Source organism: Agelaius tricolor, unplaced genomic scaffold (genome assembly GCF_023055355.1).
Source record: "Agelaius tricolor isolate 1412-34295 unplaced genomic scaffold, bAgeTri1.0.p SCAF_139, whole genome shotgun sequence".
NCBI classification, from domain to species: domain Eukaryota; kingdom Metazoa; phylum Chordata; class Aves; order Passeriformes; family Icteridae; genus Agelaius; species Agelaius tricolor.
Window position 1 is genome coordinate 133848 of NW_027269399.1, and position 24975 is coordinate 158822.

At 54.3% G+C, this 24975-nt stretch overlaps 1 protein-coding gene across 1 annotated transcript in view; it reads left to right on the plus strand.

Annotated features, from left to right (window-relative positions):
• Positions 1 to 24975, plus strand: part of FLNA (filamin A) — a 62750-nt gene that overhangs the window by 27504 nt on the left and 10271 nt on the right. Inside the window, 22 exon segments of the mRNA XM_071420417.1 lie at positions 1829 to 1965; positions 6136 to 6329; positions 7702 to 7804; positions 8202 to 8212; positions 9665 to 9808; positions 11368 to 11490; position 11814; positions 13345 to 13505; positions 14841 to 14931; positions 16483 to 16568; positions 16570 to 16653; positions 17613 to 17619; positions 17622 to 17690; positions 17693 to 17728; positions 19726 to 19928; positions 19930 to 19989; positions 20527 to 20614; positions 20617 to 20742; positions 20745 to 20863; positions 20865 to 21143; positions 21982 to 22141; positions 22552 to 22714. Of these exon segments, the coding sequence (XP_071276518.1) occupies positions 1829 to 1965; positions 6136 to 6329; positions 7702 to 7804; positions 8202 to 8212; positions 9665 to 9808; positions 11368 to 11490; position 11814; positions 13345 to 13505; positions 14841 to 14931; positions 16483 to 16568; positions 16570 to 16653; positions 17613 to 17619; positions 17622 to 17690; positions 17693 to 17728; positions 19726 to 19928; positions 19930 to 19989; positions 20527 to 20614; positions 20617 to 20742; positions 20745 to 20863; positions 20865 to 21143; positions 21982 to 22141; positions 22552 to 22714 (2445 nt within the window).

Here is a 24975-nt window from a genome sequence, read left to right on the forward strand (position 1 = left end):
AACTGGGATGGACTGGGACAGACTGGGAGGGACTGGGGGGGGACTGGGAGGGGATTTAAGGGGGACTGGGATGGACTGGGAGAAATTGGCAGGGACTGGGATGGACTGGGAGGGTTTGAGGGCACTGGTTTGGACTGGTTTGGACTGGGAGACCATTGGTGCCCATTTAGGGTTTCTGGGGCCATTTTTGGGGTTTTCGGGGCCGTTTTTGGGGCTGTTTCTGGGGTTTTTGGGGTGTCCCTGACCCCTGGATGGTGTCCCCAGCCCCTTTGAGGTGACAGTGGCCCCTGAGGGTGGCACTGGGTGACCATGGGTGACCATTGATGACCATGGGTGACCATGGGTGGTTTTTGGGGTTTTTGGGGCTGTTTTTGGCTCTGGTTTTGGGGTTTTTGGGGTATCCCTGACCCCTGGATGGTGTCCCCAGCCCCTTTGAGGTGACAGTGGCCCTCGAGGGTGGCACTGGGTGACCATGGGTGACCATTGATGACCATTGATGACCATGGGTGACCATTGGTGACCATTGATGACCATTGATGACCATTGGTGACCATTGGTGACCATGGGTGACCATGGGTGGTTTTTGGGGCGTTTTTAGGGCCGTTTTTGGGGTTTTTGGGGCCATTTTTGGCTCTGGTTTTGGGGTTTTGGGGGTGTCCCTGACCCCTGGATGGTGTCCCCAGCCCCTTTGAGGTGACGGTGGCCCCCGAGGGTGGCACTGGGTGACCATGGGTGACCATTGATGACCATTGGTGACCATGGGTGGTTTTTGGGGTTTTCGGGGCCATTTTTGGGGTTTTTGGTGCCGTTTTTGGGGTATCCCTGACATGTCCGTGGTGTCCCCAGCCCCTTTGAGGTGACGGTGGCCCCCGAGGGTGGCACTGGGGACACTGGGTGACCATGGGTGACCATGGGTGACCATTGATGACCATGGGTGACCATGGGTGGTTTTTGGGGTTTTCGGGGCCATTTTTGGGGTTTTTGGTGCCGTTTTCGGGGTGTCCCTGACCCCTGGATGGTGTCCCCAGCCCCTTTGAGGTGACGGTGGTCCCCAAGGGTGGCACTGGGGACACTGGGTGGCCATTGATGACCATTGATGACCATTGATGACCATTGGTGACCATGGGTGGTTTTTGGGGTTTTCGGGGCCATTTTTGGGGTTTTTGGTGCCGTTTTTGGGGTATCCCTGACATGTCTGTGGTGTCCCCAGCCCCTTTGAGGTGACGGTGGCCCCCGAGGGTGGCACCCCCAGTTTGGGTACTGGAAGGGACTGGGGACACTGGGTGACCATGGGTGACCATGGGTGACCATTGATGACCATTGATGACCATTGGTGACCATGGGTGGTTTTTGGGGTTTTCGGGGCCGTTTTTGGGGTTTTTGGTGCTGTTTTTGGGGTGTCCCTGACCCCTGGATGGTGTCCCCAGCCCCTTTGAGGTGACGGTGGCCCCCGAGGGTGGCACCCCCAGTTTGGGTACTGGGAGGGACTGGGGACACTGGGTGACCATGGGTGACCATGGGTGACCATTGATGACCATTGGTGACCATGGGTGGTTTTTGGGGTTTTCGGGGCCGTTTTTGGGGTTTTTTGGGGCTGTTTCGGGGTGTCCCTGACCCCTGGATGGTGTCCCCAGCCCCTTTGAGGTGACAGTGGCCCCCGAGGGCGGCACTGGGTGACCATGGGTGACCATTGATAACCATTGATGACCATTGGTGACCATGGGTGGTTTTTGGGGTTTTTGGTGCCGTTTTTGGGGTTTTTGGTGCCGTTTTTGGGGTTTTTGGGGCTGTTTTCGGGGTGTCCCTGACCCCTGGATGGTGTCCCCAGCCCCTTTGAGGTGACGGTGGCCCCCGAGGGTGGCGCCCCCCGGGTCAGGGCCTGGGGGCCGGGCCTGGAGGGGGGCGTGGCCGGCAAAGCCGCGGATTTCATGGTGGAGGCCATCGGGGACGACGTGGGGACACTCGGTGAGAGTGGGGACAGGGGAGGGACTGGGGGGGTTTGGGGTTTTGGGGAGGATTTTGGGGGATTTTTGGGAGGTTTGGGAGGATTTGGGGTTTTGGAGGGGATTTTGGAGGATTTTTGGGGATTTCAGGGAGGTTTGGGAGAGGATTTGGGGAATTTCAGGGAGGTTTGGGAAGGTTTGGCAGAGGATTTGGGATTTTGGGGGGGATTTTGGGGATTTCAGGGAGGTTTGGGAGGGATTTTGGATTTCAGAGAGGATTTTGGGGGATTTCACAGAGGTTTGGGAGTATTTGGGATTTTGGGGGCATTTCAGGGAAGTTTGGGAGGGTTTGGGGGAGGATTTTGGATTTTGAAGAGGATTTTGGGTTTCCCATCACCAATTTTGGGTTTCCCATCACCAGTTTTGGGGTTCCCATCACCAATTTTGGGGTTTCCATCACCAATTTTGGGGTTCCCATCACCAGTTTTGGGGTTTTGGGTTTCTCACCCCCAATCCTCGTTCTCCCCAGGGTTCCCATCTCCAATTCCAGGGTTCCCATTGCTGATTTTGGGGTTCCTGTCCCCAATCTCAGGTTTTTCTCTCCACCCCAGGGTTCCATGATGGATTTTGGGTTCCATGATGGATTTTGGGTTCCAATCCCTGTTTCTCCCCAAGTTTCTCGGTGAATTTGGGGTTTCCCATCTCCGATTTTGGATTTTGGGTTTCCTACCTTGTTTCTCCTCCACCCCAGGTTTCCATGATGGATTTTGGGTCCCAATCTGTGTTCCCATCACTGATTTTGGATTTTGGGTTCCAATCCCTGTTTTTGTTCCCCCACCAAGGTTCCATGATGGATTTTGGGTTCCCAATCTGTGTTTCCATCCCTGATTTTGGATTTTGGGTTCCAATCCCGGTTCCTCCCCAGGTTTCTCTATGGAGGGTCCATCCCAGGCCTGTCTGGAGTGTCAGGACAGGTTCCATGATGGATTTCAGGTTCCAATCCCTGGTTTTTTTCCCCCACCAAGACTCCCATGTTGGATTTTGGGTCCCATGATGGATTTTGGGTTCCATGATGGATTTCAGGTTCCATGATGAATTTTGGGTTCCAATCCTGGTTCCTCCCCAGGTTTCTCCATGGAAGGTCCCTCCCAGACCCACCTGGAATGCCAGGACAGGTTCCATGATGGATTTTGGGTTCCATGATGGATTTTGGGTTCCATTTTGGATTTTGGGTTCCTCCCCAGCTTTCTCAGTGAAGGGTCCATCCCAGGCTCACCTGTAGTATCAGGACAGGTTCCATGATGGATTTTGGATTTCATTTTGGATTTTTGGTTCCCTGATAGATTTTGGTCCCAATCCATGGTTCCTCCTCTCCCAGGGTTCCATGATGGATTTTGGGTCCCATGATGGATTTCGGTTTCCATGATGGATTTTGGGTCCCAATCCCATGTTTTTCACCATAAATCAGGGTTCCATGATGGATTTCGGGTTCCATGATGGATTTTGGGTTCCATGATGGATTTTGGGTCCCATGATGGATCTTGGGTCCCATGATGGATTTCGGGTTCCATGATGGATTTTGGGTCCCATGATGGATCTTGGGTCCCATGATGGATTTCGGGTTCCATGTTGGATTTTGGGTCCCATGATGGATTTTGGGTTCCTCCCCAGGTTTCTCCGTGGAAGGTCCCTCCCAGACCCACCTGTAGTGTCAGGACAGGTTCCATGATGGATTTCGGGTCCCATGATGGATTTTGGGTCCCATGATGGATTTCGGGTCCCATGATGAATTTTGGGTTCCAATCCATGGTTCCTCCTCTCCCAGGGTTCCATGATGGATTTTGGGTTCCATGATGGATTTTGGGTTCCAATCCATGGTTCCTCCTTTCCCAGGGTTCCATGATGGATCTTGGGTCCCATGATGGATTTTGGGTTCCATGTTGGATTTCGGGTTCCATGATGGATTTTGGGTTCCATGATGGATTTTGGGTTCCAATCCATGGTTCCTCCTCTCCCAGGGTTCCATGATGGATCTTGGGTCCCATGTTGGATTTCGGGTCCCATGTTGGATTTCGGGTCCCATGATGGATTTTGGGTTCCATGATGGATTTTGGGTTCCATGATGGATTTTGGGTTCCAATCCATGGTTCCTCCTCTCCCAGGGTTCCATGATGGATTTTGGGTTCCATGATGGATTTTGGGTTCCGTTTTGGATTTTGGGTTCCCATCCCAGTTCCTCCCCAGGTTTCTCCATGGAAGGTCCCTCCCAGACCCACCTGGAATGCCAGGACAGGTTCCATGATGGATTTTGGGTTCCATGATGGATTTTGGGTCCCATGATGGATTTTGGGTTCCAATCCCAGTTTCTCCCCAGGTTTCTCCGTGCATTTGCATTTTCCATCACTGATTTTGGATTTTGAGGTCCCAATCTCTGGTTCCTCCCCTACCAGGTTTCCATGATGGATTTTGGGTCCCAATCCCGGTTCCTCCCCAGGTTTCTCCATGGAAGGTCCCTCCCAGTCTCACCTGTAGTATCAGGACAGGTTCCATGATGGATTTTGGGTTCCCAATCTCTGGTTCCTCCTCTCCCAGGGTTCCATGATGGATTTTGGGTCCCATGATGGATTTTGGGTTCCAATCCTGGTTTCTCCCCAGGTTTCTCCGTGCATTTGCATTTTCCATCACTGATTTTGGATTTTGAGGTCCCAATCCCTGGTTTTTTCTCCCACCAAGGTTCCATGATGGATTTTGGGTCCCATGATGGATTTCGGGTCCCAATTTATGTTTCCATCCCTGATTTTGGATTTTGGGTCTCAATCCCGGTTCCTCCCCAGGTTTCTCAGTGAAGGGTCCCTCCCAGTCTCACCTGGAGTGTCAGGACAGGTTCCATGATGGATTTTGGGTCCCGTGATGGATTTCGGGTTCCATGATGGATTTTGGGTTCCATGATGGATTTTGGGTTCCATGATGGATCTTGGGTTCCATGTTGGATTTTGGGTTCCATTTTGGATTTTGGGTTCCATGTTGGATTTTGGGTTCCATGATGGATTTTGGGTCCCATGATGGATTTCGGGTCCCATGTTGGATTTTGGGTCCCATGTTGGATTTTGGGTTCCATGGTGGATTTTGGGTCCCATGATGGATCTTGGGTCCCATGATGGATTTCGGGTTCCATTTTGGATTCTGGGTTCCTCCCCAGGTTTCTCCATGGAAGGTCCCTCCCAGTCTCACGTGTAGTATCAGGACAGGTCCCATGATGGATTTCGGGTCCCATGATGGATCTTGGGTCCCATAATGGATTTTGGGTTCCAATCCCATGTTTTTCACCATAAATCAGGGTTCCATGTTGGATTTTGGGTTCCATGATGGATTTCGGGTCCCATGATGGATTTCGGGTTCCCTGATGGATTTTGGGTCCCATGATGGATTTCGGGTTCCATGTTGGATTTTGGGTCCCATGATGGATCTTGGGTCCCATGATGGATTTCGGGTTCCATGATGGATTTTGGGTTCCATGTTGGATTTTGGGTTCCATGATGGATTTTGGGTTCCAATCCATGGTTCCTCCTCTCCCAGGGTTCCATGATGGATTTTGGGTCCCAATCCCATGTTTTTCACCATAAATCAGGGTTCCATGTTGGATTTTGGGTCCCATGATGGATTTCGGGTCCCATGATGGATTTTGGGTTCCTCCCCAGGTTTCTCCATGGAAGGTCCCTCCCAGACCCACCTGTAGTGTCAGGACAGGTTCCATGATGGATTTCGGGTCCCATGATGGATTTTGGGTCCCATGATGGATTTCGGGTCCCATGATGAATTTTGGGTTCCAATCCATGGTTCCTCCTTTCCCAGGGTCCCATGATGGATTTCGGGTTCCATGATGGATTTCGGGTTCCATGATGGATTTCGGGTTCCATGATGGATTTTGGATTCCCAATCTCTGGTTCCTCCTCTCCCAGGGTCCCATGTTGGATTTCGGGTCCCATGATGGATTTTGGGTTCCATGATGGATTTTGGGTTCCATGATGGATTTTGGGTTCCAATCCATGGTTCCTCCTCTCCCAGGGTTCCATGATGGATTTTGGGTCCCATGATGGATTTCGGGTTCCATGATGGATTTCGGGTTCCATGATGGATCTTGGGTCCCATGCTGGATTTCGGGTTCCATTTTGGATTCTGGGTTCCTCCCCAGGTTTCTCCGTGGAAGGCCCCTCCCAGGCCCGTCTGGAGTGCGAGGACGGCGGCGACGGCTCGGGCCGGGTGCGCTATTGGCCGCAGGAGCCGGGGCTCTACGCGGTGCACGTGCTCTGCGACGGCACCGACATCAAGGGCAGCCCCTTCATGGCTGACATCAGGCCCCAGAGCAATGACAGCTTCCCTGAGAAGGTGGGGGTCACCTCAGAAACCTGCCCAAAATACCCCAAAATCCTGCCCAAAATCACCTGAAATACCCCCTGAAATCTTGCCCCAAAATCCTGCCCCAAATCCCCTGAAATTCTGCCCCAAATCCTGCCCCAAATCCCCTAAAATACCCCCTGAATTCCTGCCCCAAATCCCCTGAAATCCTGCCCCAAATCCTTGCCCCAAAATCACCTTAAATACCCCCTGAAATCCTGGCCCAAATCCCCTAGAAATCCCCCAAATCCTGCCCCAAATCCCCTGAAATCCTGCCCCAAAATCCTGCCCCAAATCCCCTGAAATACCCCCTGAAATGCCCCAAAATCCTGCCCCAAATCCCCCTTGAAATGCCCCAAAATCCTGCCTCAAATCTCCTGAAATCCCTCAAAATCCTGCCCCAAAATCCCCACCCAAATTCCTGCCTCAAATGCCCCCAAATCCTGCCCTAAATTCCCCCAAATCCCCCAAATTTCCCCAAATCTCCCTGAATTCCCTCAAATTTCCTCTGAATTCCACCTGAATTTCCCCCAAATTCCCCCTCAATTTTCCCAAATTTCCCCTCAATTTCCCCCAATTCCACCTGAATTTTCCCAAATTTCCTCTAAATTCCACCTGAATTCCCCCAAATTCCCCCAAACTTCCCCAAATCCTCCCAAGTTTCCCCTCAATTTCCCCCAAATTCCACCTGAATTTCCTCAAATCTCCTCTAAATTCCACCTGAATTTCGCCCAAATTCCCCCAAACTTCCCCAAATCCCCCTCAATTTTCCCAAATTCGCCCAAATTTCCCCTGAATTTCCCCCAAATTCCACCTGAATTTCCCCAAATCTCCCTGAATTTCCTCTAAATTCCACTTGAATTTTCCTCTAAATTCCCCCAAATTTCCCCTCAATTTCTCCCAAATTCCACCTGAATTTCCCCAAATCTCCATGAATTCCCTCTAAATTCCACCTGAATTTCCCCCAAATTCCACCTGAATTTTCCCCAATTCTCCCAAATTCCCCCTGAATTCCCCCAAATCTCCCTGAATTCCCTCAAATTTCCTCTGAATTCCACCTGAATTTCCCCCAAATTTCCCCTCAATTTCCCCCAAATTCCACCTGAATTCCCCCAAATTCCCCCAAACTTCCCCAAATCCCCCTCAATTCTCCCAAATTTCCCCCAAATTCCACCTGAACTCCCCCAAATCCCCGCAATTTTCCCAAATCCCCGCAATTTTCCCCTCAATTTCCCCCGAACTTCCACCCGAATTTCCCCCAAATCCCTCCCGAATTGCCCTGAAACTCCAGAATTTCCCCCAAATTCCCCCAAATTCCCCCAAATTGCCCCAAATTCCCCCAAATTTCCCCGAATTTCCCCAGGTGAAGGCGCAGGGCCCGGGGCTGGAGCCCTCGGGGGTGGTGCTGAACAAAGCGGCCGAGTTCAGCGTGGACGCGCGGCACGGGGGCAAGGGCAGCCTCAAGTGTACATGCAGGTGGGGATTTGGGAATTATTTGGGAATTTTTGGAATTTTGGGGATTTTTTTGGGATTTTTTGGGATTTTTTGGGATTTTTTTGGAGATTTTTTGGGATTTTTTGGGGGATTTTTGGGGAGTTTTTGGGAGGTTTGAGAGGGATTTTGGGCATTTCGGGGCAGTTTTGGGAGGGGTTGGAGGGAAGGGCAGCCTCAAAGTGCACATGCAGGTGGGGATTTGGGAATTATTTGGGATTTTTTGGGGATTTTTTGGGATTTTTGGGATTTTTTGGGATTTTTTGGGATTTTTGGGGGGATTTTTGGGGAGTTTTTGGGAGGTTTGAGAGGGATTTTGGGGCATCTCGTGGGGAGTTTTGGGGGTTTGTGGTGGAAGGGGAAACCTCAAAGTGCAGATGCAGGTGGGGATTATTGGGGGATTTTGGGGATTTTTTGGGATTTTGGGGATTTTTTTGGGAATAATTTGGGAATTTTGTGGCAGTTTGAGAGGGATTTTGGGGCATTTCAGGCATTTCGGGGCAGTTTTGGAGGAGATTTCGGGCAGTTTTGGGAGAGGTTTGGAGGGAAGGGCAGCCTCAAAGTGCAGATGCAGGTGGGGATTATTGGGAATTATTTTGGAATTTTAGGGGATTTTGGGATTTTTTGGGATTTTTTTGGATTTTTGGGAAGTTTTTGGGAGGTTTGGAGGGATTTTGGGGCATTTCGGGGCAGTTTTGGGGGAGATTTCGGGGGCAGTTTTGGGAGGGGCTTGGAGGGAAGGGCAGCCTCAAAGTGCACATGCAGGTGGGGATTTGGGGCATTTTGGGGATTTTTTGGGAATTATTTGGGAATTTTGGGAATTTTTGGGGATTTTTGGGGAGTTTTTGGGAGGTTTGAGAGGGATTTTGGGACATTTCAGGCATTTTGGGAGGGATTTTGGGGCCAGATTTTGGGCCGATTTTGGGCTGATTTTGGGGTGATTTTGGCACAGCTGGGCTGGGGCTGAATTTGGGGGATTTTGGGGTGGATTTTGGGCGGATTTTAGGGGGGATTTGGGGTGGATTTGGGGGATTTTGGGGGGATTTTAGGGGGATTTTGGGCTGATTTTGGGGGTATTTTGGGGTGATTTGAGGGGGATTTTGGGGTGATTTTGGGAGGATTTGGGGGGGATTTAGGGGGGATTTTAGGGAGGATTTAGGGGGGATTTTCGGGGGATTTTAGGGGGATTTTGGGGTGGATTTTTGGGGGGATTTTGGGGTGGATTTTGGGGGGATTTTAGGGGGATTTTGGGGGGGATTTTGAGGGGATTTTAGGGGGGGATTTTAGGGGGGATTTTGGGGGAAATTTGGGGGGATTTAGGGGGGATTTTAGGGAGGATTTGGGGGGGATTTTGGGGGAATTTTCAGGGGATTTTAGGGGGGATTTAGGGGGGGATTTTGGTGGGGATTTTGGGGGGGATTTTGGGGTGATTTTGGGAGGATTTGGGGGGGATTTAGGGGGGATTTTAGGGAGGATTTAGGGGGGATTTTCGGGGGATTTTAGGGGGATTTTGGGGTGGATTTTTGGGGGGATTTTGGGGCAGATTTTGGGGGTATTTTAGGGGGGATTTTAGGGGGATTTTGAGGGGGATTTTAGGGGAATTTTGGAGAATTTTTGGAGATTGAGGATTTTGGGGATTTTGGGGCGGATTTTGGGCTGATTTGGGGCAGATTTTGGGGGGATTTTAGGGGGGTTTTAGGGCTGATTTTGGGCTGATTTTTGGGGGGATTTTAGGGGGAATTTTGGGGGATTTTTGTGGGGATTTTGGGGCGGATTTTGGGGCTCCTGAGCCCCATTTATTCATTTCTTTCTCATTTTTTTGGGGGGCTGCCCAGGACGCAGAGGGGAACCCCGTGGACGTGGCGGTGAAGGACAATGGGAACGGCACCTTCAGCTGCTGCTACACACCCAGGAAGGCGCAGAAACACACGGCCATGCTGGCCTGGGGGGGAGTCAACATCCCCCAGAGCCCCTTCCGGGTGAGGAACCCCAAAATTGGGTGGGGAGGAAAAAAAAAACAAATATTGGGGTGGGGGGGGGGTGGAGGGAAAAAAAACCAGAAAAAAAAGGGGGGTTTGGGGGGGTAAATGGAGCAAAAATTGGGGTTTTGGGGGAATAAATGGCTCAAAAATGGGATTTTTGGGGGGGTAAATGGAGCAAAAACAACCCCCAAAATTGGGATTTTAGGGGGGTAAATACCTCAAAGTTGGGATTTTTTGGGGGGAGAAATGGACCAAAACTTGGGATTTTTTGGGGGGATAAATGCTTCAAAAATTGGATTTTAGGGGGAGAAATGGCCCCAAAATTGGGATTTTAGGGGGGGTAAATACCTCAAAAATTGGGATTTTGGGGGGGATAAATGCTTCAAAAATTGGGATTTTAGGGGGGTAAATACCTCAAAAATTGGGATTTTTGGGGGGTTAATGGCCCAAAAATTGGGATTTTGGGGGGGAATGGACAAAAAACCCCAAAAATTGGGATTGGGGGCGAATGGAGCAAAACAAACCCCAAAAAATTGGGATTTTAGGGGGGTAAATACCTCAAAAATTTGGATTTTTGGGGGGTTAAATGCCTCAAAAATTGGGATTTTAGGGGGGGAAATGCCCCAAAAATTGGGATTTTAGGGGGAAAAATGTCTCAAAAATTGGGATTTTGGGGGGGGGGAATGGAGCAAAAAAACCAAAAAAATTGGGATTTTGGGGGGCTAAATACTCAAAAATTGGGATTTTTTGGGGGGAGAAATTGACCAAAAATTGGGATTTTAGGGGGAGAAATGGCCCAAAATTGGGATTTTGGGGGGGTTAAATACCTCAAAAATTGGGGTTTTGGGGGAATAAATGGCTCAAAAAATGGGATTTTGGGGGGATAAATGTCTCAAAAATTGGGATTTTAGGGGAGAAATGGCCCCAAAATTGGAATTTTAGGGGGAAAGATGTCTCAAAAATTGGGATTTTTTGGGGGGAGAAATGGCCCCAAAATTGGGATTTTAGGGGGTAAATACCTCAAAAATTGGGATTTTTGGGGGGGGGGTTAAATGGCCCAAAAATTGGGATTTTTGGGGGGGGGGAAATGGACCAAAAATTGGGATTTTGGGGGGGTAAATGGCCCAAAAATTGGGGTGTTGGAGGAGAAATGGACCAAAAAATCACAAATATTGGGATTTTGGGGAGGCTTGGAGGGGAAGAAATGGCCCGAAAAATTGGGATTTTAGGGGGTAAATACCCCAAAAATTGGGATTTTGTGAGGGTAGGAGGGAAGAAATGGCCAAAAAAAACCCAAAAATTAGGATTTTATGGTGCCCTGGGGAGAATAATTTAAAAAAAATCCTTTTGGGGTGAGGGGGAGCCCCAACAATGGGATTTTTTGGATTCCCAGACTCAGTTTTGGGGATCCTAAACCTCCATTTTTTGCTGTTTTCGACCCCAATTTTGGAGGTTTTTGGAGGAGTTCTGGGTTCTGGGGGGGGTCCCGGTTCCGGGGGGGGTCCCCGGTTTCGGGGGGGAATTTGGGGCCCCCCTGACCCCGCTGGGCCCCGCAGGTGGGGGTGGGGGCCGGCAGCCACCCCCACAAGGTGAAGGTGTTCGGGCCCGGCGTGGCCAAGACGGGGTTAAAGGCGCTGGAGCCGACGTTCTTCACTGTGGACTGCACCGAGGCCGGCAGGGTCAGCTGGGGGGATTTGGGGGGGATTTGGGGGTCTGGGGGGGGTCTGGGAGGGGTCTGGGAGGGGTTTGGGAGGGGTTTGGGGGGATTTGGGAGGGGTTTGGGAGGGGTTGGGGGGTTTGGAAGGGGTTTGGGGGGGATTTGGGGGGGATTTGGGGGATTTGGGGGGGCCTGTGAGGGATTTGGGGGATTTGGGGGGGTCTGGGAGGGGTTTGGGGGGAATTTGGGGGGATTGGGGAGGTCTGGGGGGGTTTTGGGGGGGTTTGTGGGGGTCTGGGAGGGGTTTGGGAGGGATTTAAGGGGGGTTTGGGGGTGATTTGGGAGGGTATGGGAGGGGTTTGAGGGGGATTTGGGGGGGGGCCTGTGAGGGATTTGGGGGGGTTTTGGGGGTCTGGGAGGGATCGGGGGGGATTTGGGAGGGGTTTGGGAGAGATTGGGGGGTTTAAGGGGGATTTGGGGGGGTCTGGGAGGGGTTTGGAGGGGGTTGGGGGGGATTTGGGGGGGTCTTGGGGGGGTTTGGGAGGGATTTGGGGCGGATTTGAGGGGGTTTGGGGGGGTTTGGGGGGTCTGGGAGGGATTTAAGGCGGGTTTGGGGGGGTTTGGGGGGTTTGGGAGGGGTTTGGGGGGATTTGGGGGAGTTTTGGGGGTCTGGGATGGATTTAAGGGGGGTTTGGGGGGTCTGGGAGGGGTTTGGGGGGGATTTTGGGGGGTCTGGGAAGGGTTTGGGGGGATTTGGGGGCCATTTAAGGGGGATTTGGGGGGCTCGGGGAGGGATTTTAGGGGGATTTGGGGGGCTCTGGAGGGGAATTTGGAGGGGTCAGGGGAGGGATTTGGGGGGGTTTAAGGGGGATTTGGGGGGTCTGGGAGGGGTTTGGGGGGCTCTGTAGGGGGGGGTTTGCGGGGGGTTTGGCAGGGATTTTGGAGGGGTTTGGGGGGGATTTGGGGGGGTTTTGGGGGTCTGGGAGGGATTTAAGGGGGTTTGGGAGGGGTTTGGGGGGGTCTTGGGGGGATTTGGGAGGGGTCTGGGAGGGTTTTGGGGCAATTTGGGGGGGCCTGTGAGGGATTTTGGGGGAGTCCAGGGTGGGCTTGGGGGGGGTTTGGAGGGATTTGGGGGGCTCTGGAGGGGGATTTAAGGGGGGTTTGGGTGGGTCTGGGAGGGATTTGGGGGGTTTAAGGGGGTCAGGAGGGGTTTGAGGGGGATTTGGGGGGGTCTTGGGGGTTTTGGGGGATCTGGGAGGGGTTTGGGGGGTTTAAGGGGGATTTGGGGGGCTCTGGAGGGGGTCTTGGGGGGATTTGGGGGGGTTTAAGGGGGATTTGGAGGGGTCTGGAGAAAGATTTAGGGGGGGTTTGGGAGGGGTCTTGGGGGGGGTTTGGGTGGGTCTGGGAGGGATTTGGGGGGCATTGGGGGAAAATTTTGGGGTGTCTGGGGGGGGTTTTGGGGGGATTTGGGGGGGGCTTGGGGGGGGTCTGGGAGGGATTTGGGGAGAGTTTGGGGGGGAATTTAAGGGGGTTTGGGGGGGTCTGGGGGGTATTTGGGGTCCTCTGCAGGAATGTGGGGGCGCTTAAAGTGGATTTGGGGGTGGATTTTGGGGTGGATTTTGGAGGGTTTGAGGTGGATTTTGGGGTGGATTTTGGGGATTTTGGGGTGGATTTTGGGGCAGATTTTGGGGATTTCGGGGGGGATTTTGGGCTGGGTTTTGGGCTGGATTTTGAAGGTTTGGGGCCACTTTTGGGATCCTGCTGCAGTCCTGTGTGCTTTTGCTGGGGCTCCCAGGGGGTACCTGCAGATTTTGGGTTTGGGGTTTTTTTTTGGGGGGGGTCCCCTGACCCCTCCCCCTGCCCCGCCCCCCTCCAGGTGACGTCAGCATCGGCATCAAATGCGCCCCGGGCGTGGTGGGCCCGGCCGAGGCCGACCTGGACTTCGACATCATCAGGAACGACAACGACACCTTCACGGTCAAGTACACGCCCAAGGGGGCGGGGCTGCACACCATCATGGTGCTGTTCGCTGGCCAGGTGGGGCTGGGGGCTTAAATGGGGGCTGGGGGCTTAAATGGGGTCTGGGGGCTTAAATGGGGTCTGGGGGCTTCGCGGGGCTCAGGGTGTTCAGGGGATTTAGGAGGATTTGGGGGTATTGGGTTCCACACCATCATGGTGCTGTTCGCTGGCCAGGTGGGGCTGGGGGCTTAAATGGGGGCTGGGGGTGTTAAATGGGGTCTGGGGGCTTCGGGGGATTCAGGGGGTTTGGGGGGTTTAGGAGGATTTGGGTCAGTGGGTTCCACCCCATTGTGGTGCTGTTTGCGCCAGGTGGGGCTGAAGGGGTTAATGGGGTCTGGGGGTGTTAAATGGGGTCTGGGGGCTTTGGGGGGCTCAGGGGGTTCAGGGGGTTTGGGGGCATTGGGGTCAGGGGGTCCCACCCCATTGTGGTGCTGTTCACTGGGGCTGAGGGGGTTAATGGGGTCTGGGGGTGTTAAATGGGGTCTGGGGGCTTCGGGGAGTTCAGGGGCTTTGGGGGCATTGGGGTGGTTGGACCCCACCCCATTGTGGGGCTGTTCGCTGGCCAGGTGGGGCTGGGGGCATTCAGTGGGGTCTGGGGGCTTCAGGGTGGTCTCTGGGTCTCTGTGGGGTCTCTTGGGGGTCTCAGGATGGTCTTGGGGGTCTCTCAGGGGTCTCTTGGGGGTCTCTGTGGGGGTTCAGGATGGTCTCAGGGGTCTCTGTGGGGTCTCTTGGGGGTCTCAGGGTGGTCTTGGGGTGGTCACAGTGTGGTCAGGATGGTCTCAGGGTCTCTCTGGGGTCTCTGTGGGGTCTCAGGGTGGTCTCAGGGTCTCTTGGGGGTCTCTGGGGTCTCTCTGGGGTCTCTGGGGGGTCTCTGGGGTCTCTCGGGGGTCTCGGGGGTCCCTGACCCCTCTGTCCCCCCTCCCCAGGCCACGCCCAGCAGCCCCATCCGGGTCAAGGGGATCTCAGGGTGGTCTCAGGGTGGTCTCAGGATGGTCTTGGGAGTCTCTCGGGGGTCTCTGTGAGGTCTCTCAGGGTCTCTGGGGTCTCTCGGGGGTCTCGGGGGTCTCTGGGTGCTCTCGGGGGTCTCTGGGTCTCTGTGGGGTCTCGGGGGTCCCTGACCCCGCTGTCCCCCTCAGGCCACCCCCAGCAGCCCCATCCGGGTCAAGGGGATCTCAGGGGGTCTCTGGGTCTCTGTGGGGTCTCTCGGGGGTCTCTGTGGGGTCTCAGTGTGGTCTGGGTGGTTTTGGGGTCTCAGGGTGGTCTCAGGGATCTCTCAGGGGTCTCAGGGATCTCTCAGGGGTCTGGGGGGTCTCTGGGGGGTCCCTGACCCCTCTGTCCCCCCCCCTCCCCCAGGCCACGCCCAGCAGCCCCATCCGGGTCAAGGTTGACCCCGCCCACGACGCCAGCAAGGTCAAGGCCGAGGGGCCCGGCCTGAGCCGCTCGGGTGGGTCTGGGGGCTTGGGGGGAAATGGGGGGGAAATGGGGGGTCTGGGGGGGAAATGGGGGTCTGGGGGCTTCTGGGGGGGAAATTGGGGGGAAATCAGGGGTCTGGGGGGAAAATTGGGGGGGAAATTTGGGTCTGGGGGCTTTGGGGGAAATGGGGAAATCGGGGGGGAAATTGGGGTCTGGGGGTTTCGGGGGGAAATGGGGGGAAAATTGAGGGGGGAAATTTGGGGTCTGGGAGCTTTGGGAAGAAAATTGGGGGGAAATCGGGGGGGAAATTGGGGGTCTGGGGGCTTGGGGGGACCCCAGAGAGGGAATTGAGGGGGAAGCTGGGGGTCCTGAGGGCTGGGGAGGGGAATAAAGGGGGGAATTTGGGGGTCCTGGGGGGATTTGGGGATTTGGGGAGGGAAATTTGGGGGGGTTTCGGGGGTCCTTGGGGGGCTGGGAGGGAATTTGGGGTCCCTGGGGTTCCTTTTGGATTTGGGGTTTTTGGGGATGTTCTTTGAGTATTTTGGGTTTTTTGGTGTGTCTGACTGTGATTTGGGGGTTCTGACCATGATTTTGGGGGTGTCTAACCTGGATTTGGGTTTTTTGGGGGGTGTCTAACCTGGATTTTGGGCTTTTTAGGGGGGGTCTAACCTGTATTTTGGGGTTTTTTGGGGTGTCTGACCGTGATTTTGGGGGTGTCTAACCTGGATTTTGGGGTTTTTGGGGGTGTCTAACCATGATTTTGGGGGTGTCTGACTGTGATTTTTGGGGCTGTCTAACCTGGATTTTGGGTTTTTGGGGTATCTGACCATGATTTTGGGGGTGTCTAACCTGGATTTTGGGTTTTTTGGGGGTGTCTAACCTGGATTTTGGGCTTTTTAGGGGGGGTCTAACCTGTATTTTGGGGTTTTTTGGGGTGTCTGACCGTGATTTTGGGGGTGTCTAACCTGGATTTTGGGGTTTTTGGGGGTGTCTAACCATGATTTTGGGGGTGTCTGACTGTGATTTTTGGGGCTGTCTAACCTGGATTTTGGGTTTTTTGGGGTATCTGACCATGATTTTGGGGGTGTCTAACCTGGATTTTGGGGTTTTTTGGGCTATCCAACCTGGATTTTGGGTTTTTTGGGGTGTCTAACCTGGATTTTGGGGTTTTTTTTGGGCTGTCCAACCTGGATTTTGGGTTTTTTTTGGGGTGTCTAACCTGGATTTTGGGGTTTTTGGGGCTGTCCAACCTGGATTTTGGGTTTTTTGGGGGTGTCTGACTGTGATTTTTGGGCTGTCTAACCTGGATTTTGGGTTTTTTTGGGGCTGTCCAACCTGGATTTTGGGTTTTTTGGGGTGTCTAACCTGGATTTTGGGTTTTTTTTGGGCTGTCCAACCTGGATTTTGGGTTTTTTTGGGGTGTCTAACCTGGATTTTGGGGTTTTTGGGGCTGTCCAACCTGGATTTTGGGTTTTTTTGGGCTGTCTAACCTGGATTTTGGGGTTTTTGGGGGTGTCTAACCTGGATTTTGGGGTTTTTGGGGGTGTCTAACCTGGATTTTGGGTGTTTTGGGGTGCCCCAGGTGTGGAGCTGGCAGACCCACCCATTTCACGGTGAGCACCAAGGGGGGCGGGCAGGGCCGCCCTGGACGTGCAGGTGACGGGGCCGGGGCAAGGGCGAGGCCGTGAGGGACCTGCAGGTGACCGACAACCACGATGGCAGCCACACGGTCACCTACACACCTGTGCAGCAGGTAGGGCTAAAAACCACCCTAAAATACCCCAAAAATACCCCCAAAATACCCACACGGTCACCTACACACCTGTGCAGCAGGTGAGCCTGAAATACCCAAAAACACCCAAAAAAACCCCCCCAAAATAAGCCCAAAAATACCCACACGGTCACCTACACACCTGTGCAGCAGGTGAGGCTAAAATACCCAAAAACACCCAAAAAATACCCAAAAAAATAGCCCCAAAATACCCCAAAAACAACCACACGGTCACCTACACACCTGTGCAGCAGGTAGGGCAAAAAAACCCAAAATATACCCAAAAATAGCCCAAAAATACCCAAAACCACCCACACGGTCAGCTACACACCTGTGCAGCAGGTAGGGCTAAAATACCCAAAATATACCCCAAAAAATACCCAAAAATACCCAAAAATACCCACACGGTCACCTACACACCTGTGCAGCAGGTGAGGCTAAAAACCCCAAAATATACCCAAAAACACCCCAAAAATAGCCCAAAATACCCCAAAAACACCAAAAAATCCCCAAAATACCCCCCAAAATACCCACATGGTCAGCTACACACCTGTGCAGCAGGTGAGGCTAAATACCCAAAAATACCCGAAAATACCCCAAAAAAATACCCAAAAATACCCCAAAAACACCCCCAAACCCACCCACACCATCACCTACACCCCTGTTCATCAGGTAGAGCACCCCAAAACCTTGAATGACCCCAAAATTGCCTCTGTGACCCCAAAACCCCCCCAAAACATCCCCTGAAAATCCCCCAAAATCCCTAAAAAAACCCCAAAAAATCGAATCAAACCCCAAAAAATCCCCTGAAAACACCCCAAAATCCCTAAAAAAAAACCCCAAAAAATCGAATAAAACCCCCAAAAATCCCCCCCAAGCCCCACCTGGATGGGGTCAGGGGGGTCCCCCGAGCCCCCCCTGACCCCCGCTGTGCCCCCCAGGGCAATCTGGGGTGTCGGTGACCTACGGGGGGGACCCCATCCCCAAGAGCCCCTTCAGCGTTGGGGTCAGCCCCGGCGTGGACTGGGCAAGATCAAAATCTCCGGCCTGGATGACAGTAGGGGGGGCTGGGGGGGGTCCTGAATTTGGGGAGGGGTCCCTGAATTTGGGGAGGGGTCCCTGAATTTGGGGGAAGGGGCTGGAGGGGGTTTGGGGGGGATTTGAGGGGTTTTTGGGGACATTTTAAGGGGGTTTGGGATACCCTGAAGGGGTTTGGGGCCAGTTCTTGTCCCCTCCCAAAGGACCCCAGTGAGGCTGGAGGGGGGGGGACAGAATTTGGGGAGGGTCCCTGAATTTGGGGAAGGGGTCCCTCAATTTGGGGAGGGGTCCCTGAATTTGGGGAGGGGGCTGGAGGGGGTTTGGGGGGATTTGAGGGGATTTGAGGGGATTTGAGGGGATTTGAGGGGGTTTGGGGACAGCTCTGGTCCCCTCCCAAGGGACCCAGTGAGGCTGGGAAGGGGGGACAGAATTTGGGGAGGGGTCTCTGAATTTGGGGAGGGGGTCCCTGAATTTGAGGAGAGGGGGTCCCTGAATTTGGGGAGGGGGCTGGAGGGGGTTTGGGGGGGATTTGAGGGGTTTTGGGAGAGATTTGGGGGGGATTAGGGGACACCCTGAAGGGGTTTGGGGACAGTTCTGGTCCCCTCCCAAGGGACCCAGTGAGGCTGGGGGGGAAAGAGAATTTGGGGAGGGGGTCCCCTGAATTTGGGGAAGGGGTCCCTGTGAATTTGGGGAGGGTTCCCTGAATTTGGGGAGGGGGCTGGAACAGGTTCGGGGGGGATTTGAGGGGGTTTGGGGATACCCTGAAGGGGTTTGGGGACAGCTCTTGTCACTTCACAAGAGACCCAGTGAGGGCTGGGGGGGAAAGAGAATTTGGGGAGGGGTCCCTGAATTTGGGGAGGGGGTCCCTGAATTTGGGGAGGGGGCTGGAGGGGGTTTTGGGGGGGATTTGAGGGGGTTTTGGGGGGATTTGAGGGGGTTTTGGGGACATTTTAAGGGGGTTTGGGGACAGTTCTTGTCCCCTCCCAAGAGACCCAGTGAGGCTGGAGGGGGGGGGACAGAATTTGGGGAGGGGTCCTGAATTTGGGGAGGGGTCCCTGAATTTGGGGAGGGGGCTGGAACAGGTTTTGGGGGGGATTTGAGGGGTTTTGGGGACATTTTAAGGGGGTTTGGGGACAGCTCTTGTCCCCTCCCAAGGGATCCAGTGAGGCTGGAGGGGGGGGGGAAAGAGAATTTGGGGAGGGGTCCCTGAATTTGGGGAGGGGGTCCCTGAATTTGGGGAGGGGGCTGGAGGGGGTTTTGGGGGGGATTTGAGGGGGTTTGGGGGGGATTTGAGGGGTTTTGGGGACATTTTAAGGGGGTTTGGGGACAGTTCTGGTCCCCTCCCAAGAGACCCAGTGAGGCTGGGGGGGAAAGAGAATTTGGGGAGGGGGTCCCTGAATTTGGGGAGGGGGCTGGAGGGGGTTTTGGGGGGATTTGAGGGGTTCCCTGTCCCAAATTCGTGTCCCCCTCCCCAATTTGGGATTCACCCCCAATTTCAGGGGGATTTGGGGTTCCCTGTCCCTAACCCTTTACCTCTCCCCAATTTGGGTTTCACCCCCATTTTGGGCAGATTTTGGGGTTCCCTGTCCCCAGTTTGTGCCCCCCTCCCCAATTTGGGATTCACCCCCATTTTGGGCAGATTTGGGGTTCCCTTACCCGTTGCCCCCTCCCCAATTTAGGATTCACCCCCATTTTGGGCAGATTTGGGGTTCCCTTACCCGTTGCCCCCTCCCCAATTTGAGATTCACCCCCATTTTTGGGCAGATTTGGGGTTCCCCTGTCCCTAACCCTTTACCCCCTCCCCAATTTGGGATTCACCCCCATTTGGGGCAGATTTGGGGTTCCTTGTCCCCAGTTTGTGCCCCCCCCCTGCCCCAGTTTGGGATTCACCCCCATTTGGGGCAGATTTTGGGGTTCCCTGTCCCCACTTTGTGCCCCCCTCCCAATTTGGGTTTCACCCCCATTTTGGGCAGATTTGGGGGTTCCCTAACCCTTTACCCCCTCCCCAATTTCCAGAGCTGGAGGTGGGCAAGGCCCAGGAGTTCACGGTCAAGGCCAAGGGCGCGGGGGGCCAGGGCAAGGTGGGCGCCCGGATTTTGGGCCCGTCCCGGAAGGCGCTGCCGTGCACGGTGGAGCCGGGCGCCGTCGCCGAGAGCAGCGCCGTGCGCTTCGTGCCGCGCGACGAGGGCCCCCACAGCGTGGAGGTCACCTACGACGGCGTCCCCCGTGCCCGGCAGCCCCTTCCCCGTCGAGGTGGTGCCGGCCACGGACCCCTCCAAGGTGAGGGGAAGGGTTTGGGGGGGTTTTTGGGGGGGTTTGGGCAGGAGGATTTGGGGTGGAGGTCTTGGGATCCAACTCAAGTCAACCCAACTAATGCAACTCAACCAAACCCAACTCAACCCAACCCAGCTCAAGTCAACCCAACTAATCCAACCCAACTCAACTCAACCAAACCCAACTTAACCCAACCCAACCCAACTCAACCCAATTAATCCAACTCAACCTAACCCAACTCAACCCAACTAATCCAACTCAACCCAACCCAACTCAACCCAACTAATCCAACTCAACCCAACCCAACCCAACCCATCCCAACTCAACCCAACTAATCCAACTCAACCCATCCCAACTCAATTCAACCCAACCAGTCCAACCCAACTCAACACAACCCAACTAATCCAACTCAACCCAACTCAATTTAACTCAACCCAACCAATCCAACCTATCCCAACGTGACTCAACCAATCCAAGCCACCCTAACCCATCCCAACCCATCCCAACCCAACCCATCCCAACCCAACCCTTCCATCTCCCCAGGTCCGTGCCTTCGGCCCCGGTCTCCAGGGGGGCCTGGCGGGGGTCCCGGCCCCGTTCACCATCGACACCAAAGGCGCCGGCACGGGCGGTTTGGGCTGACCGTGGAGGGGCCCTGCGAGGCCAAAATCGAGTGCCAGGACAACGGCGACGGCACCTGCTCCGTGTCCTACCTGCCCACGGAGCCCGGCGACTACAACATCAACATCCTCTTCGCCGGCGCCACATCCCGGGCTCGCCCTTCCGCGCTCCCATCCGGCCCAAGTTCGACCCTTCCAAGGTCACCTGCGAAGGGCCGGGGGTTGAGAAGGCCACGGCCGGGCAGCCGGGGCGGTTCCGCGGTGGACTGCAGCCGGGCGGGCACGGCCGAGCTGACCATCGGCATCGCCTCGGAGGCCGGGGCGCGGGCGGACGTGAGGGTGGAGGAGAACGGCGACGGCATCTACACCATTGCCTACACGCCGCGCAGCGCCGGCGTGCACACCGTCACCGTGGAGTACGGCGGGCAGCCCGTGCCGCACTTCCCCAGCACCGTGCGCGTGGAGCCGGCGCCGGCCGCCGTGGATACGAGCGGCATCAAGGTGTACGGGCCCGGCGTGGAGGGGAAGGGTGAGTTTGGGGTTGGGGTTGGGATGGGTGGGGTTGGGTTGGGATGAGTTGAGTTGAGTTGGGTTTGGATGAGTTGAGTTGGGTTGGGTTGGAAGATGATGGAACAGGATGGGTTGGTTGGTGAGTTGGGTTGAGTTGGGTTGGGATGGGTTAAGTTGAATTGTGTTCAGTCAGTTGGGGTTGGGTCGGGTTGAGTTGAGTTGGGTTGGGTTGGAAGATGATGGAACAGGATGGGTTGGCTGGGTTGACTTGAGTTGGGATGGGTTAAGTTGAATTGTGTTCAGTTAAGTTGGGTTGGCTTGAGTTGAGTTGGGATGAGTTGGGTTGGGTCGGATTGAGTTGGAAGAGGATGGAATGGGTTGGTTAGAGTTAGGTTGACTGGGATGAATTGAGTTGGTTTGGTTGAGTGGGGCTGAGTTGGGTTGTTGAGATGATATGGCTGGAGTTGAGTTGGGATGAGTTGGGTTGGGTTGAGTTGGGGTGGTTGGGGTAAGTTGGGTTTGGTTGAGTTGGGTTGGCTGGGATGAGTTAGGTTGGGATGAGTTGGGTTGAGTTGGGTTTGGATGAATTGAGTTGGGTTTGGATGAATTGAGTTGGGATGAGTTGGGTTGGGTTGGTTGGGATGATTTGGTGGAGTTGAGTTGGGATAAGTTTGGTTTGGTTGAGTTGGGTTGGTTGGGATGAGTTGGGTTTGGATGAATTGAGTTGGGTTCAGTTGAGTTTGGTTGGGTTGGGATGATTTGCGTGGAGTTGAGTGGGATGAGTTGGGTTGGGTTGGGTTTGGGTTGGGTTGAAGAAGACCCCATTGACCCCGACCCCGTTTCGCCGTCCCAGCCGTGTTCCGCCGAGGCCGTGACGGAGTTCGAGGTGGACGCTCGGGCCGTGTCAAGGCCGGCGGTCCCCCTGGTCAAGGCCCTGGTGTCCAACCCCTCCGGAAACGTCACCGAGACCTTCGTGGAGGACCGGGGTGACGGCACCTACCATGTGGAGTACACGCCCTACGAGGAGGGTGAGCGCGCCGCATTCCAGGGCGATTTGGGGGATTTTGGGGGATTTTGGGGATTTTTTTGGGGATTTAGGGTGATTTTGGGGTGATTTTGGGGAATTTCAGAGAATTTTGGGGGCTTGGGGGGGATTTTGAGATATTCTGAGGATTGTGAAGGTTTTTCAGAGATTATGAGGGATTTTGGGGGATTCCCACTGAATTGGGAGGGATTTTGGTGGGTTTGAGAGGATTTTGGAACATTCTGGGGAGATTTTAGAACATTTTGGGGGAATTTTAAGGGATTTTGAGAGACTTGGAGGGACATTTATGGGTTTGGGGGGGTGTGGAGGGATTTTGCGGGATTTTTGGGCAATCTTTAGGGATTTTGAGGGGATTTTTGGTGGGATTTGGGGTGACCCCGCTGCCCCACGCAGGCCTGCACAAGGTGGACGTGACCTACGGGGGGTCCCAGTGCCGCTGAGGCCCGTTCCGTGTCCCCGTCACCGAGGGCTGCGACCCCAGCCGGGTGCGGGTGCACGGCCCCGGCATCCAGAGCGGCACCACCAACCAGCCCAACAAATTCACCGTGGAGACCCGGTGAGAGCCCAAAATCCCAATGGGAATCCCCAAAATCCCGATGGGAAACCCCAAAATCCTGATGGGAATCCCCTGAAATCCTGATGGGAATCCCCAAAATCCTGATGGGAATCCCCTAAATCCTGATGGGAAACCCCAAAATCCCAATGGGAATCCCAAAATTCTGATGGGAAACCCCAAAATCCCAATGGGAATCCCCAAAATTCTGATGGGAAACCCCAAAATCCCCATGGGAATCCCCCAAATTCTGATGGGAAACCCCAAAATCCCCATGGAATCCCCAAAATTCTGATGGGAATCCCCAAAATCCCAATGGGAATCCCCAAAATCCCAATGGAATCCCCAGAATCCCAATGGGAATCCCCAGAATCCCGATGGGAAACCCCAAAATCCCCATGGAAATCCCAAAATCCTAATGGGAAACCCCAAAATCCCAATGGGAATCCCCAGAATCCCCATGGGAAACCCCAAAATCCCAATGGGAATCCCCAGAATCCCGATGGAAATCCCCAAAATCCTGCCAAGAATTCCCAGAATCCCAATGGGAATTCCCAAATTCCCAATCTCCTCCTCCCGCACTTCCTCACCCCCCTTTATTTCCCAAACCTCACCACGATGACCCCAAAAATCCATTTTTCTTCCCCAAATTTCCCCTTCCAATGACCCCAAATCCCATTTCCCCCCTTTCCCACAACCCCAAATCCCATTTCCTCCCCTCCCATGACTCCAAATCCCATTTCCCCCCAAATCTCTCCCTCCCATGACCCCGAATCCCAAACCTCTCCTTCCAATGACCCCAAATCCATTTTCCCTCCAAATCTCTTTCTCCAATGACCCCAAATCCCATTTCCCCCCATCCTGTGACCCCAAATCCCCATTTCCCCATATCCCACAACCCCAAATCCCATTTTCCCCCATCCCATGACCCCAAATCCCATTTCCCCCCATTTCCCCCCCATCCCATGACTCCAAATCCCATTTCCCCCCTCCCATGACCCCCAAATCCCATTTCCCCCCTTTCCCACAACCCCAAATCCCATTTCCCCCTTTCCCATGACCCCAAATCCCATTTCACCCTTTCCTACAACCCAAATCCCATTTCCCCCCCCTCCCATGACCCCAAATCCCATTTTCCTTCCAAATTTCTTTCTCCAATGACCCCAAATCCCATTTTTCCTCTAAATCTCTTTCTCCCATGACCCAAATCTCAAATTTCCCCTTCCTATGACCCCAAATCCCATTTTCCTTCCAAATCTCCCCCTTCCAATGACCCCAAATCCCATTTCCCCCCCTCCCATGACCCCAAATCCCATTTCCCCATCCCATGATCCCAAATCCCATTTGCCCCCCATTTCCCCTCTCTCCCATGACCCCAAATCCCATTTCCCCCTTTCTCACAACCCCAAATCCCATTTCCCCCCCATTTCCTCCCATCCCACGACCCCAAATCCCATTTCCCCCCATTTCCCCCCATTTCCCCCCCTCCCATGACCCCAAATCCCATTTCCCCCCATTTCCCCCCCATTTCCTCCCATCCCATGACCCCAAATCCCATTTCCCCCCATTTCCCCCCATTTCCCCTCTCTCCCATGACCCCAAATCCCATTTCCCCCCCGATTTCCCCCATCCCACAACCCCAAATCCCATTCTCCCCCATCCCACGACCCCAAATCCCATTTCCTCCCTCCCATGACCCCAAATCCCATTTCCCCCCCATTTTCCCCCCATCCCATGACCCCAAATCCCATTTGCCCCCATTTTCCCCCATCCCACGACCCCAAATCCCATTTCCCCCCATTTCTCCCCATTTCCCCCTTTCCCAAAACCCCAAATCCCATTTCCCCTCTCTCCCATGACCCCAAATCCCATTTCCCCCCATTTCCCCCATCCCACGACCCCAAATCCCATTTCCCCCCCATCCCACAACCCCAAATCCCATTTCCCCCCCATTTCCCCCTCCTCCCATGACCCCAAATCCCATTTCCCCCATCCCACAACCCCAAACCCCATTCTCCCCCTCCATGACCCCAAATCCCATTTCCCCCATTTCCCCCCATTTCCCCCCCTCCCATGACCCCAAATCCCATTTCCCCCCATCCTGTGACCCCAAATCCCATTTCCCCTCTCTCCATGACCCCAAATCCCATTTCCCCCCATCCCACAACCCCAAATCCCATTTCCCCTCTCTCCCATGACCCCAAATCCCATTTTCCCCCCTCCCATGACCCCAAATCCCATTTCCCCCCATTTCCCCCCCCTCC